This window comes from Lepidochelys olivacea (assembly GCF_965140295.1).
Source record: "Lepidochelys olivacea isolate rLepOli2 genome assembly, chromosome: 3".
Taxonomy (NCBI): Eukaryota; Metazoa; Chordata; order Testudines; family Cheloniidae; genus Lepidochelys; species Lepidochelys olivacea.
Genome location: NC_140413.1, coordinates 180005284 through 180021945, shown reverse-complemented (window position 1 = coordinate 180021945; position 16662 = coordinate 180005284). Strand labels below are relative to the sequence as shown.

Here is a 16662-nt window from a genome sequence, read left to right as displayed (position 1 = left end):
ACTAAAAATACCCCAGACCAGACACAGGAAGCCTAATAACTGAAAGAAATATACATAGGCTTGGAAGGATTAGATTCTTATTCGGTTATATCAGTTTCACCATCAACAAACCAACGGGAAAATATTTCCGTGAACGATAATAAAAAATTACAGATAGGCTAAGAAAGAAAAATACTGCTTGAGAACTTATTAGAATTTCATTTAAGGAAATTTGCTTTGCATACTCTGACATGTGATGTTGACAATTTGTGTTTTACCAGTTACAAAGATTTAATTTTACTAAATCTCAATGTCTTCTCCAATTAAATAATTATTGTTTGACACCCCCTCCCATAATTTCTCAAAACTATGAAAATTTAAAATAGATAAAAAAATCTAAAATGCTTAAAAATAAACATCAATATTATTGGTCAAAATTGTAAAAAAATAAAAATCAAATTTTGCCAACTCTAAATATACATTCCTGTAAGTGGGGTGGCTGATTTCTCCTAGAAATTCATATTCAAATTTTTATATATGCTGAGAAAGTTAATAGGATGGTTCTTAACCCAGTATTAAGAGCAGCACAGCTGTAAGTCAGTAAGAATAAAAAGCAAGTTACCTGAGATTTGAACCTTGTAATGAGGCAGAGTGGCCTCCCTCTGGACTTGAGAGCGAGGGACCACTAATTCCTCCAGTGGGAAGAGCCAGACCCGCCTTCCCCCCCCCCCCCAAACAGAAGTACCGGGGTGGAACTGGAAGTTATAGGAAAAGCCCTGCAGCTCAGGTGAGCAGGAGCCACAGAAGAAGATATGCCTCTCCAGTCTGCTGCTACAGCCAAGCTGACGATGTGCAGCGCCTTGCCTCCGGAGGAGACTATGTTACATTGCACCCCATATTCTTCAGAGAGATATTATGATGATATGATTATGGCATAATTCTGATGTATTTTATGCAAGATAGGTCATGTGAGATATTACTGAAAAAGTTATGATTTACTGAATATGATTATCCTATTTGTATGCATTATCACTTTTGTATCTGAAGTTAGGAATATTGACTACGCATCTGTGTTACAAATGTGAGCACACATTGGGAACGCCCACTAGACAAAGGACTCTCAGTCTAGATGGCTGTCTGGGAAAGGCCCGTTCAAGTTAATGAACCATTAGTAAGAACAATAGGCCTTAGAAGAAGCTTATTTCACACCTGGGAGCCTTATTGAGGATGCTACAAACAGCCTTCGACTCATGGCAGCTATGACACTACAGGGACATGTGACCATGTCACCTGGTGCTGGACTCCATCTTGGGATATCAGTGTTTTTCCACTGACTGGCATGGGAACCAAGCCTTGAAACAAAGGTTTCCTGCCATATGCAAAGGCTATTTAAGGCATCATCGTGGTTCTTCACTGACTCCCCACCCAAAGAGACTCCTGGAAACACCTGAGGAACTAAGACTGAACTGGAAGAAGTGCTGGACCCAGGCTAAAAGGATTTTAAGCCTGTGAATGGAACACCTGGGGATTACAAGCTGTAAACTAGTGCAGCTTGCCCCTTAAGAAACTGTAGCCTGCTTCTATCATCACATACGGTGAGGATTTGCTATTCAGATCTGATCTATGTAATATATTAAGCTTAGTTTGCGTTTTTTGTTTATTGCTAGGTACTCCGCTGTGTAATCACTTAAAAATCTATCTTTTGCAGTTAATAAATTTGTTTTTGCTTTGTATAAAACAAGTGTGGATGGGAGTCATAACTCAGGGGCAGAAAGCTGTTGTATATTCCTCTCCACATTGAGGGAGGGGACAAATTTCATGAGCTTATGCTGTACAGTTCCCTGTGCAGTGCAAGACGGTGTAATTTTGGGTTTACACTTCAGAGGGAGGTGCAGAATAGCTGGGAAGTTCCTTAGCTGGAGCTTTACCATGCAGAAATGATCACAGCATCTGCACGTAACTGCAGCTGGGTGTGCCCTATCTGTATGCGTGCTGGTGAACGTGCAGGCTGTTCACAGCAGTACAGTGTAAAGGGAGCAGTATAGTGAAAAGGGAGCCCAGGCTGGTGCGTCGGGGGGCTCAGTGGTACCCCAGTTCCAGATGGCACCTGTCACAACCATCCTTAGAGAGGAGTTGCCAGGACTGCCGTGTGCAGTGTACCCTGAGGAGACAGAGAACCCTTGGACTACGGAACCCCCTCTCCAAACTGTGATAGGAAGTAGCTCAGGGAAACCAGACATTAGTCCAGTTTGGTTCCCAGAGCAGGGGTCAGGGTATTTTGGTGGGATCCCCCGTTGACCCAGTGGCCGAACACTCCGCCACTGTTAGGGCCCAGTGGAGTCGGATGGGTCCGGGTCCCCCTATGGCTCCCCGACACCAACCCCATCCCAGGGATGGCGACGTTTGTACCCCTAGGCCAGAAGGCCTGTGTTTGGCTTGTGCCATCAGGAGACAGTGAGCCTTAGACTGTGCGTTTGCTGGCTGCCTTATCTAGGAGGCTTAGGCTAAGGCCTGCTCCTTGCTCTGCCCCACCCAGAGGGCCAGAGCCCTAGACTGTTAATTACTGCAAGCCCCAGCCAGGAGACTGTGGGCTAAAGAGTGCTCACCGCTTTGCTCCACCTGAGGGGCTAGAGCATCAGCCTGTTACTGCTTCTTTGCCTCTACTAGGTAGCTACAGAGCTGTAGACGTCTTACTGCTCGGCCCCACCAGCGGGACCCGAGCGTGAGTGCTGTTGCCTGATACAGCTAGGTGGAGTGACCTCCCGCCTCATTTGAGAGCAAGGGACCACTACAAACCTAAATGTATGCTTCCTGAACAAATATTTACATTCAGAACAGGGCAGCTACTTAGAATGATTAATTCATTCCATGTAGTAATGTTGGCAGGCTATAGCATAATGCTAGAAGCCTTCTTTTTGTAACTGTTATTGTTGGCATTTCTTTACATTCTTTGATGAAACAACATAGCTCCATTTCAGTGCACTAACGTCACCCAAAATTAAATTCATGATTCTTTAATTATCCTTACAGGATGCGAGGTAGACCCATGAAAATTTGGACTGTAAACCTGAGCTAAGTTGCAACTCTAATAACAATAAAACTGTAATGAAACAGACCTGAAGTTTAATTGTTTTATTTCAATATAATGTACTCTATCCTGCAATAAAGCTATAAGGAATTTATAATATTTTATAGTAATAGACTAATGACAGAAAACATAGGATTAGGATTCCCCACTGTACTCTAATGGGTGAGGCATTTATGATGTGTTGTTCACGTCCATTCCAGTCCAGGGCAGAACATGTGTCCCCGTCGGAGATTTTTGCCTTAGGGCCAGCTGTGGTGACCTCTGGAGTACCGCACTCATGCTGTGGTATATCAGGGGCTGGCGGCCCTACGCCCTCTCTGTTCCTTCTTGCCGACAACTCCAACAGAGGGGCAGAAGGGTAGGTAATGGAATGGACATGAGCAACACATCTCCCTGAAGAACAACAGTTCTGAAAGGTAGGTAACCTTTTTTCTTCTTCGAGTGCTCGCTCATGTCGATTCCATTCTAGGTGACTCACAAGTAGAATCAATGGAGGTAGGCTTGGAGTTCACAGTCTCACAGTTTGCAGCACTGCTCTGCCAAAGCCAGCATTGTCTCGAGCCTGCTGGGTCAGCACATAGTGCGACGCAAATGTGTAAATGGATAACCAGGTTGCGGCCCAACAGATCTCTTGGATCGGCACCTGCACTAGGGAGGCTGTTGAGGACACCTGCACCGTAGCTGAATAAGCCGTCATGTTCGCCAGCGGAGGCATTTTTTCCAGCTCACAGCAGTAGAGGATGCAGGCCGTGATCCAATACAAGATTCTCTGGACTGACACTGGGCAACCTTTCATCCTGTCAGTGACAGCAACAAACAACTGTGTTGATTTACGGAACAGCTTTGTTCCAACAATGTAGAAGGCCAGCGCCCATCTGACATCCAGGGCATGCAGCCTGAGCTCCTCATTCTTTGCATGAGGCTTTGGACAAAGGACTGGTAAGTAAACGTCTTGACCAGTAAGGAACTCGGAGACGACCTTGGGCAGAAAGGCTAGGTGCAGACGCAGCTGGACTTTGTCCTTACAGAAGTCTGTATAGTCTGATGTGAGCACCCTGATCTTGGTCACCCTACGGGCCGCAATTATAGCGGCCAAGACGACGACCTTCCAGGAGAGAAGCAGAAGGGAGCAGGAAGCCAAGGGTTCAAAGAGTGGACCCCTGAGCATGAACAGCACAAGATTGGGGCCGGACGAGTTGCATCCGAGAGTGCTGAAGGAATTGGCAGCTGTGATTGCAGAGCCACTGGCCATTATCTTTGAAAACTCGTGGCGAACCGGGGAAGTCCCGGATGACTGGAAAAAGGCTAATGTAGTGCCAATCTTTAAAAAAGGGAAGAAGGAAGATCCTGGGAACTACAGGCCAGTCAGCCTCACCTCAGTCCCTGGAAAAATCATGGAGCAGGTCCTCAAAGAATCAATCCTGAAGCACTTGCATGAGAGGAAAGTGATCAGGAACAGCCAGCATGGATTCACCAAGGGAAGGTCATGCCTGACTAATCTAATCGCCTTTTATGATGAGATTACTGGTTCTGTGGATGAAGGGAAAGCAGTGGATGTATTGTTTCTTGACTTTAGCAAAGCTTTTGACACGGTCTCCCATAGTATTCTTGTCAGCAAGTTAAGGAAGTATGGGCTGGATGAATGCACTATAAGGTGGGTAGAAAGCTGGCTAAATTGTCGGGCTCAACGGGTAGTGATCAATGGCTCCATGTCTAGTTGGCAGTCGGTATCAAGTGGAGTGCCCCAAGGGTCGGTCCTGGGGCCGGTTTTATTCAATATCTTCATAAATGATCTGGAGGATGGTGTGGATTGCACTCTCAGCAAATTTGCGGATGATACTAAACTGGGAGGAGTGGTAGATACGCTGGAGGGGAGGGATAGGATACAGAAGGACCTAGACCAATTGGAAGATTGGGCCAAAAGGAATCTGATGAGGTTCAATAAGGATAAGTGCAGGGTCCTGCACTTAGGACGGAAGAACCCAATGCACAGCTACAGACTAGGGACCGAATGGCTAGGCAGCAGTTCTGCAGAAAAGGACCTAGGGGTGACAGTGGACGAGAAGCTGGATATGAGTCAGCAGTGTGCCCTTGTTGCCAAGAAGGCCAATGGCATTTTGGGATGTATAAGTAGGGGCATAGCGAGCAGATCGAGGGACGTGATCGTTCCCCTCTATTCGACATTGGTGAGGCCTCATCTGGAGTACTGTGTCCAGTTTTGGGCCCCACACTTCAAGAAGGATGTGGATAAATTAGAGAGAGTCCAGCGAAGGGCAACAAAAATGATTAGGGGACTGGAACACATGAGTTATGAGGAGAGGCTGAGGGAGCTGGGATTGTTTAGCCTGCAGAAGAGAAGAATGAGGGGGGATTTGATAGCTGCTTTCAACTACCTGAAAGGGGGTTCCAAAGAGGATGGCTCTAGACTGTTCTCAATGGTAGCAGATGACAGAACGAGGAGTAATGGTCTCAAGTTGCAGTGGGGGAGGTTTAGTTTGGATATTAGGAAAAACTTTTTCACTAAGAGGGTGGTGAAACACTGGAATGCGTTACCTAGGGAGGTGGTAGAATCTCCTTCCTTAGAGGTTTTTAAGGACAGGCTTGACAAAGCCCTGGCTGGGATGATTTAACTGGGAATTGGTCCTGCTTTGAGCAGGGGGTTGGACTAGATGACCTTCTGGGGTCCCTTCCAACCCTGATATTCTATGATTCTATGATTCTATGATTCTATTCAGATCCCAAGGTGGGACCAGATCTTGGACATGTGGGTAAAGGTGCTCCAAACCCTTCAGGAAGCTTCCCGTTATGGGATGGGTGAAGACCGACCAGCCCTGAAGTGGAGGGTGGAACGCCAAAATGGTTGCCAGGTATACCTTGATCAAAGTTAGCGACAGACTCTTGTGCTTAAGGGGTAGTAAATAAACCAGGATGTCCTGCAGAGGGGCCTCTTCCGCACGAATGTGTCAGTCTGAGACCCAACACATGAACTGCTTCCACTTCACCACATAGGTAGGTGGACAGTTTTCTGCTCCCCAGCAGGACCTTCTGGACACCAGCGGAACACCCCCGTTTGTCCACACTCAACCACGCAGCAGCAAAGCAGTCAAGTGACTCCAGGTTCGCGTGCAGCAGGTTGCCGTGGTTCTGGGACAGCAGATCTGGCCGAAGAGGAACCTGCAGCGGGGTGGCTGCCAAGAGACTCAGCAGCATGCCGAACCAGTACTGATGAGGCCACACCAGGACAATTAGAATACTTTGTCTTACTTTACCTTGAGCAGGACTCTGTGGATTAACGGCACTGGCGGGAAGGTGGTATTTGACTTTGGGTGTTGATGTACGCTTTGTCCCTGCCCCGCAGAGAACAGAACATGTGGCACTGCCTGTTCTGTCTGGACCTGTGGAAGATCAGGCTGACCACTTCCAGAGGGAGTGACCATTTGTGGTGAGACGAGAAGGTCCTGCTGAGGCAATCTGCCAGGCCATTCTTGGCTCTGGGCAGGTGGGCAACTACCAAATGAATGGCATGTCACACACAAAAGTTCCAGAGGCTGAGCGCTTCCCCAACAAAGGCCCGAAGACCTGGCTCCAACCTGCTTGTTGATGTAGTACATTGCAGCTGTATTGTCCATCAGAATCTGCACCACCCTGCCCTTCAGGTGGAACAAGAACCTGGAAGGCCTGGCAAACCGCTTTGAGCTCCATGACGTTCATATGAAGGCCCAGATCGCTGTATAGCCAGCAGCCCTGGGCGTTGAGCTCGTCCAGATGGGCTCCCCAGCCCAGGTCAGATGCGTCTGAAACCAGGGTAAGCGACGGAGACGGGGTCACAAAGGGAACCACCTGCTGCACCGACTCTGGATCCAGCCACCAGTCCAAGGATGAGAGAGACGTGGCTTGGCACCATGACCACTCGGTCCAGGACATCCCTGCTGGGGATACAGACCAAGGCCAGCCATGCCTGCAGAGGTCGTACATGAAGATGGGCATGGCTGACCATGTATGTGCACTCGGCCACGTGGCCCATTAGTCATGGGCTGTGATAAGCGGATGGCTCTTCACGTGGGCCATCAAGTCCGACATGGTTTGGAAGTGCACTTCCGGAAAAAAGGCCCTCGCTCGCGTGGAGTCGAGAACCTCTCCAATAAACTCTATGCGTTGGGCCAGCATTAACGTGGACTATTCTGTGTTTATTAACAGGCCCAGATCATTGCAGGTGAACCACACCAGCTCGAGGCTCCATCGGACCTGCTCCGGAGACCTGCCCTTGATGAGCCAGCTGTCGAGATACGGGAAGATCTGGACCTGGCGATGTCTCAGGTAAGCCACTACCAGTGTCACTCACCTTGTGAGCACCCTGGGGGCAAAGACAGGCCAAAGGGTAACGCCATGAACTGGAAGTGACGCCCGGCCACTATGAAACGCAAGAAGCACTTGTGGCCCAGGAATATGGAGACATGAAAGTAAGTGTCCTTCAAGTCGAGAGCAATGTACCAGCCCCCCCGGATCCAGAGAAGGAATGATGGAGACCAGGGAGTCCATGTGGAACTTCAATTTCTTGAGAGACTGGTTGAGGCCATGCAGATCCACGAGGGGCCTGAGACCTCCTTTGGGATTAGGAAGTAGTGGGAATAGAATTCTCTTCGTTCAATGTCCCGAGGAACCTTCTCCACAGCCCCCAAGCCCAAGAGCTTCTCTACCTCCTGAGCAAGGAATTGCTCGTGAGAAGGGTTTCTGAAAAGAGATGGGAAAATTGGGGGGAGGGGGGAAGCTGGGAGGAGGAGCAGCCAAGAACTGCAGGGTATAGCCCCAAGCCACTATGTCCAGGACCCAGTGGTCCCACATAACCCATGACCAGGCTGAGCGGCAGGGGGAAAGGCGGTTGAGGAAAAGGCAGGTAGGATCGTCGACTGACTGGGGCGTCACTCTCGGGCACACTCTCAAAACGATCACTTCTGGCCCCCTGGGTGTTTGGCTGCCCCAGGCTGGGCTGGCGAGCAGGAGGAAGAAGGGCGACAACTACTAAAACTAGCATCCCTTCTCCTTGTAGGTCCCTAATGAGGCTGCCAGGGTCTTGGCGGCAGTGGTGGTTGGAAGGGCTTCCTGGCTGATTACAGCATGTGCATGCCCAACGAACGAAGAGTAGCCCTAGTGTCCTTCAACCGGTACAGCCCAGCATCTGTCTGATCCAAGAACAAACCAACTCTGTCAAAGGGGAGGTCCTGGATCGAGGCCTGCATCTCCTGGGAGAGGCCTGCCGTCTGGAGCCAGGAACTACATCGCATGACCACTGCCAATTTGGCCACTCTTGCCGACAAGTCCGCTGCATCCCATGCCATTTGCAGGGAGCATCTGACCACTGCCATACCCTCCTCCAGAGTGCCAAACTCTTGGGCCAAACCCTGAGGGAAGGATTCCTGGAACTTTTTGAGACTGTCCCAGAGATTAAAATTGTACTGGCCCAGCAGGACCTGATGGTTCGCCACCCAAAATTGCAGGCTGGCAGTAGAATAAATCTCTCCCCCAAATAAATCAAGTTTCTTAGCGTCTTTGTTTTTGGACGTCGAGGAGGTGGGGACCTGCATGTCTTTTTTGTTGGTTGCAGATACAACCAGCAAGCCCGGGGGCGGGTGGGCATAGAGGTATTTGAAACCCTTGGCAGGCACAAAGTACTTTTTCTCAGCCCAATTCGAGGTGGGCGGGGTGGAGAAGGGGGTTTGCTGCAAGGCCTTGGCTATACTGAGGACCCTCTCATGCAGGGCGACCCAGGCGAGCGTAGAGGCCAAGAGGACATTGAAGAGGGTGTCCTCCTGCTCCCCTATCTCCTGTAGCTCGAGCACCAGGTGCTTGGCCACGTGCCAGAGAAAGGCTTGATGTTCCCTAAAGTCACCCGGCGGGCTAGCTCTGGAAGGTCCCGCGACCGCCTCGTATGGGGATGACGAGGAAGACTGGAAAGCCAGTGGGGGTGCTGGGGTCTCAACCATGGTTGGAGAAAGAGGCTTTGGGGTGGGCAGAGGTTCCTCCACCCTGACCTCAGAATGGGCTTCCAGTACCAGGTCCGGTGCTGGTGGGGCCGCCACCCAATGGTCCGCTGCAGCCACCGAGCAGCGCTGTGAAGGAGGCACCATCACAACTGGTATGCCCAATGCACTCCAATAAGACCACTGTGCTGGCCAGTGGTTATGCTGCCATTGCGGTCCTGCAGATGAGGGAGCGGGCTCCGGTGCCCAATCATGCCAATGAGACTTTGGCAATCAGCTGAACTGGCCCTCCAGACAGGAGGAACCCTCTTCTGGTGACCAGGGAGGAGCCATCAACATCTGCGTTTGTTTGCTGGTCATGGCTACCGGTGATCATTGCCCAAGCGTAACTGAAAGGTAACTGTAGCGTGGAGACCTGTACCAGGAACATTCCCACCATTCCAGTGATTGGGACCAATGCGACCATCAAGAAAGCAAGCAGTGCCAGGAATAGAAAGGAAAGCGTTGACCCCATGCTGGAGAGTAGTGACAAGGGGATCTGGAAACTTGCCTGGGTGACCGGCGACACAATTAGGATCTGCCCCGGGATTCCCGACGCAGCAGCAAAGAGCAATACCTTCTGTCCGGCAATCAGCATTGTTCCCCTATCCCCTGAGGGGTCTTAACTACAGGCTTGCCCTCTTGGGGAGCCTTAGCAGGGACCTGCGGCAGCAGGGTCATCATCGGAGCAGGTGGAGACCTGTGCTCTCTCTGCGCCGAGGGAGCCAGGGATGACAAAGGTGCAGGCAGCAGTGCGGGTACCATACTGCTCCCAGGAATCGGTGATGGACCTTTAAGGGCACCCCAACCAGGGAGGCATGATCGCGTGGCTCCGGAGAAATTTGGTGGGCAGGTCTGGGTCCCTTGGTAGATGACCCCTGGGGCCTTCTTGCTCCGTGCCAGGGAGTGCTTCTTGGCCTTCTTCTTTGGCAGAGGTGATGGCCAACAGTGCCAGGAGAGGCCTGGTGCTGATGCACGGAGGCCGAGGCACTTGGCACTACCTGCCTGGACAGCTCGGAAGCCAGGCGGAGGGCGGACTTCATCAGGAGAGCACTGAGGCAATGTCCCGCTCCCTCTGGGTGTGGGGCCGAAAGTTTCTGCACAACTGCCCCTTCATGTGTGACTCCCCAGGCACTTAAGGAAGCTGCCCTGGGGGTCACTCACAGGCATAGGCTGCTGCAGTGCGAGCTGGGCTTAAACCTGGGAGACCCGGGCATGCCCCGCCTGGGGCAAAATCCTGCTGGGACCCTAACGACTAACTAACACTTAACGAGTACTTTACTTAGCACTAGCAAAAGCGAACTACATACAACAGCCTTAAGGCACGAAGTTCAGAATGACAGACAACCACTAGCTCTAGCTAAGAAAAAAAAGGTGCTCTGACTGACCACCACAGGCAGTAAGAAGGAACTGAGAGGGCATTGGGACAGCGGCGCCTGATATACCGCGCTCATGCAGCGGTACTCTAGCGGGTGGCACAGTCAGCCCTATGTGGTCCTAAAACAAAAATCTCCGAGGGCCATGTATGTGGGCACGCACACATCTAGAATGGAATCCTTACGAGCAAGCACTCAAAGAAGAACTAATTTTCCGTAACAAAGGACTTGTATAAATAAAGGACACAATACCCAGTGGGACTGGAAAGTGATAGTGACAATTACCACAACCAGAACCTCAGAAAGAAAAAAAAAAAAAAAAGCCCAAACCCTTTGGCTACAGAAGTTCTCCCTGTCTCACAGTGGGAGCTCAGGACCCAAGAATGAGAATCCTGTTTGTAAAGCATCTCTGAAGAATATCACTGTGGACAAACTTCATGCTTGTATTGGACTTTAAATCAATGAGCTGGCAGCTCATTTCCAAAGTGCCACTTAGAGCAGCCCTGAAATAAACCTTATGTTCCACATCCCCAACCTACGGTAAGGCACTACTTTAAATAAACATTGGTCAAAGAAAACCTCAGAAATAAGCATCTGCTGAAGCTGAATACCCAGACACTCTAATCATTTTAGCTACACAGCTGTTCAGAGCTTTTCATTACCAGTTTTTAATGTACTATATAAAAAGAATACTAACCATCATGGCTGTGATCCACATTACTGCATGTCCTATATCATAAGCATTTGTTAAGAATCTTGGAACTAAAACTTGACCACTTCCCACTGGAAGATTCAAACTTCTCAAAATCCTTGTAAATATCTGTTAAAAAAGTTAATATTATTACTTAATACTATTTATAAGAGGTTTCTGTACAATACTTGTAATGGGGCAACAGTTCCTGCATAGTTGTTATTAATTTGCTAGAATAAACATCCGAGTAACAAAACATCACATATGCATTTAGTGTTTGGCTACTCGTAGTTACTGCAAGTTCCATTCTTAGCAGTGTGCATAACCGATACAATTTTAGGTCCCAGCATCAAGGGTTACTCTAAGACAATCAGTTTTCACATAAAGGTGAAATACATTTAAATGCATGATTGTAGGAGAACTATCATGATACTAAACACCCAGCAGTCTGAGATTCAAACTGCTGGTACTAGAGAACTAAAATCAGGTTAAAGATTATGCAATAGTTTTTTCTCTCCTCTGCTGGTAATAGCTCACCTTAACTGATCACTCTCATTATAGTGTGTATGATAACATCCATTGTTTCATGTTCTGTGTGTATATATATATATCTTTATACATATATCATATATATATATCTTTCTACTGTATTTTCCACTGCATGCATCCAATAAAGTGGGTTTTAGCCCATGAAAGCTTATGCTCAAATAAATTTGTCAGTCCCTAAGGTGCCACAAATACTCCTGTTCTTTTTGCAATACTTTGGTTATCATTACAATTTAAACTTCTACCTAGTATTCCCAATGATTTGTGCATACTGTAAACAAGAGTGTTTTCCAAGAATTGCTGTGGGGCACTCCACCTACAACTTCTTTTCAGTTAGAAAAGGTATCACAGACAAGGAGTTATTTATTTTTATTCCAATATTTTTGATGATGTTATAAGTTTGAGAGGGAAAATGAGTGCCAGCAACTTCTTACATGCACCTATAGCTTTTGAAGATGGAAGGAAAGTTAGTCTTTAGTGTCCTATCCCCACATACTTCTTCTGCATCAGAAGCTTGAGGATAGGGCATAAGGGTCCTTGTATTCATCTCCTTATAGTTGGTAACTAGGTGTTGCAGCTAATAATGGAGATTCAAACCATACCAACGTGTTCGGGGATCTTGGATAAGGCAAAATAGAGAAATGGGAGAACAAAGAAATGTTAAGTCTGAATGAAAAACAAAACAAAACAGGCAAGTATGATTAAAATGCAGTTCCAGAACCATAAAAAGGAATATGAAATTAAAGACAAACCCACTGGATTTAATAAACAAGAGATTAATAAGGCCCACCACTTTTTTTTGATGGAAGCAATACAAAAGAACATGAGAGAGAGCATAGCAGTCCACAATACAGCAGCAAATCCAGCCAGAGAGGCGTTGCGAAGAGAGTGCGCGGCCCCAATAACGGTCAGCAATGGCGATGAAAAGGCAGGAGAAAGCACGGAAGCTGCAGGTGTGCTGAGGGTAGAATGCCAGCACCATACGTATGTCCAGGGAACGAAGCACGCGGTGTCTGGAGGAGGTATGTAGTTTGGGGTAGAAGGTGGGGAGATTAAAGTGTCTGGTAGAAGGCGGGGCATTGATTGAGGTGGAATGGGGATGCCACTTTGGGGAGGAATTTGTGGTGGAGGTGGAGGGAGACATTGTCCTTGTGCAAGACAGTGAAGGGAGGATCCACCATCATGGCCGCCAGTTCGCTGACGCATAGTGCAGAGGTAATGACCACCAAGAAGATCACCTTCATGGAGAAGTGGGCAGGGAGCAAGGGGCAAGAGATTCCAAGGGCAGCTTAGTGAGGGTGGAGAGGACCACACTGAGGTCCCAGGTAGGGGTCCGCTTGCAGACTGAAGAAACGGCATTGAGAAGGCCATGGAGGAAGCGGACAGTAGTCGGGTGAATGAAGACGGAAAAGCCATTCACCAGGGGGGAGAAAGGCACTGAGTGCCGCCAGGTGTACATGGCGGAGTGGGCAAGGCCGGAGTACCGGGGGTGGAGGAGGTAGACCAGGACAACAGGCCTGGAGATAGCATCCAGGGAATAGCCATGGTCACACACCCAAATGGTGAAGCAGCACCATTTGGTCTGATAGCAAACTCTAGGGGGCCGTCACCTGCTGTGTGTAAGGATGTTGTGGATGGAATCAGAGCAGAGCATGCTGCGTCTATCCACGAGCTCCATTCAAATACCAGCCCATGGGGGGGGGCTGGGGTTGGGTTGTCAGATGCAGCCAATGGGTTGTGTCAGGAGATTGGGAAGGTGAATTGGGGGGCAGATGGAGAGGAGAAGGAGATCTGTAAAGCGATATTGGCAAAGCCAAGTGGGGGCCACAAGGATGACTGTCGCCTGATCCCATTGTATTTTGCTTAGGGCTTGTGGAAACGGGAATGGGCGGGAAGGCAGAGTGGAGTTCAGTGGTCCAAGGAAGGAGAAGGGCGTCGCCCTGAGATCCTGGGCTGAGGGCTCCCCTGGAACAGAAGGGAGGAAGTTTGAGATTGTCTGCTGTGGTGAAGAAATCGTAGTGAGGGGTACCCCACTGGCAAAGAACAGAGCGGAGTGTGAGGTCATAGAGTTTGCACTCATAGTTGGCATGGAAGGAGAGACTGAGGGAGTCAACAAGAGAGTTGCTTGTGCCAGGAAGATGTACAGCATGGAGAGTGATGTCATATTTGAGGCACCAATTCCAGAGGACGATGGCCTTCACACAGTGGGGGGGGGGGGGGGGGGAACGTGTCCCGTCCTACTTGCTGACATAGGCAACTGTTGCATGTTGTCTGAGAGAAGTTGGACATGGCAGGAGCGGAGGAGTGGCAGTAGCATTCAGCAGGCTAAGTGAATGGCATGAAGTTCAAGAACGTTGATATGCATTCTTGCCTCTCTGGGCAACCAGAGGCCCTGGCCATGTGTCCATCCACATGTGTGCCCCAGCTTGCCAGGGAGGTGTCGGTGGTGAGGGTCGTGCATGGCACCGGAGGCATAAATGGGATGCCCACCAGGAATGGAGGATGGGTTGTACCACCAAATGAGGAAGGTTGAGGGCAGTGACCATATGGTGAAGGAGGGCCTGATTCTGGGCCTGATCAACGGGAGGTGAGACGGAGGGAGGAATGAGCACTTCATCAGGCAATGAAAAGGCACCGGTGGGGACCTGCGGGGCCAGTGGAGTGGGAGCATCTGAAGGAGCATTGTAAATGATGGTAGTGGATGGGGAGGGCTGACTGAGTATATGACGTTGGTATGGGTCCCAAAGCAAGCTAAGAGCACCGAAGAACAGTGGTTCCGACTCTGGCCATGCAGAGGTAAGAGGGAACTGGAGCAGCATTGATCCACACGGCTTCCTAAAGTCGCGGATGACACACGCGGTTGACGCACATTTGGGTCAACAGACGCTACTATGAGCAGTTCTGGCTCTGGCGCATGGCGCGAATGAGCACCCGTGATCGGAAACCACATAGGGACCATCACTCGAAGAAGAACAAGTATTTATATTACGAGAGAAATTGGATTTAATCTTTTCATAAGAGACCAAATTTCAGCAATAAAGCACCCAAATTATTGGGGAAACTGATGAAGTTAATATTTACCCTCGATGAAGGATTGAAAATTTAAGTGATGATCATTTAGAAGTCAGGAAACTAAGAACATAAGAACGGCCATACTGGGTCAGACCAAAGGTCCATCTAGCCCAGTATACTGTCTTCTGACAGTGACCAATGACAGGTGCCCCAGAGGGAATGAACAGAACAGGTGATCATCAAGTGATCCATCCCGTCGCCCATTCCCCAGTTCCTAGCAAAAGGAGGTTAGGGACACCATCCTGCCCATCCTAGCTAATAGCCATTGATGGACCTATCCTCCATGAACTGATCTAGTTCCTTTTTTAACCCTGTTATAGTCTTGGCCTTCACAACATCCTCTGGCAAGGGGTTCCACAGATTTACTGTGTTGTGTGAAAAATACTTCCTTTTGTTTATTTAAAACCTGCTGCCTATTAATTTCATTTGGTGACCCCTAGTTCTTGTGTTACGAGAGGAGTAGCTCTCTGGAGATTTATTTCATATGTTTAATATCCAGTGAAAAAAGTTGAGTCTGAATTCCCTAAAATAACTGAAGCAAGCCATATCTAAAAGTATCAGAATCACACAATTTCATTTGTTTTCTCAGTAAGAAGGGACAGGTGGCTATATGAGCCAACAGTTTAAGAGACATAAAAATGTTGGCCAAAATAGTCTCTTTCCAACTTTTTGGTATTCTTACAACTTACACTTAGCCTCACAAAGGCATTAATATGATCCTTCTCAGTACCAATTGGACTATTTCCAAGGAAGCTGGCTGGCCTGAATTCTATAGTGTTCATACCGTTGAGACAACAAAGAAAAAGAAAATATTACACTATATCTTTATTAACTCAAATTTGGAATTGTTTGAAACAAAAATAACTTTGGACTTTTGAAAATGTGCATGCTACATCAAAATCTGATTCAAGTTGGCAAAAGCTGGTTTACACTAGAAGATTTTAATATATTAAAATGCTATGAACAGCTTGAAATCAAAAGTCAGAGATTCAGTGCGTTTGTGCTGTGCATCAACTAATTCAAAAGCGGTTCCATACTTGGTCTCATTCTTGCAAGTAAGTGGGATTAGTTGTGCATTTAAAGTTATTCACATGCATAATTGCTTACAGAAGGGTGGTGCAATATAGTAATACCCTTTTGAGTCAACTGATGAAGACTGCCAACTCCCAAAGCTATGTACAGAGAGTTAATTCAGATTTTCAGCTGCACATACCTAGCTTGAAAATATGGTTATATGAGGCCAAAACAGAGGCTACAGAGAATATTTATGTTTGGTATTGCCCACATTGAAATATATCTTCAGGGTTAGTGTAATATTATTGCAGGGTAAACAATACCACTTGTAAAAATAACAGATATTACCTTTGGTACATATGGATCCCAGTCTATGTACCCTATGTTGTCAGTGGCCAAGCGAGCAAAAAGGTTTACTAGATGCTGGGGGGAGGGGAGGAGAAACAAAAAAACAGGTCAATATTCCATAGCATACATTTCTAAGAGAAGAACTCGACGCCCATTTCATCAGTGGCCACAGAGGCAAAATATCAGTTCATCTCAGCAAGAGAGATTTTAAGATCACATTCACCAATGTCACACAGGGCATAAATAAGGAGTTAAAGAATCTTAATGTAAACATTTGAGAAATTATTACACTTCCTGCGCTGAGATCCCCACCTCACTTGTTACTTCTTTTAATATTCATGACTAAAATACAAACAAAAACTCCACCCCTCCACCCCCATATCTCTTTCATATTAGGGATACTGAACTATGGGATGCCGTTATATTTGTGGGATTTCATAGAACTATACCACAATAGCCCTTTGCATCCCCATAAGGATTGACTGGTAGTCTGGAAAATGCATGAGAGAGCAATTATAAACTGCCCAACAA

At 47.9% G+C, this 16662-nt stretch overlaps 1 protein-coding gene across 1 annotated transcript in view; it reads right to left on the bottom strand.

The window, feature by feature from the left end:
• Positions 1-16662, bottom strand: part of PSME4 (proteasome activator subunit 4) — a 212208-nt gene that overhangs the window by 140842 nt on the left and 54704 nt on the right. The window contains exons 7-8 of the mRNA XM_084622260.1: positions 16132-16206; positions 11158-11280 (exon numbers count right to left, since the gene is read on the bottom strand). Coding sequence (XP_084478386.1) covers positions 11158-11280; positions 16132-16206 — 198 coding nt within the window. The remainder of the gene's footprint in view (positions 1-11157; positions 11281-16131; positions 16207-16662) is intronic.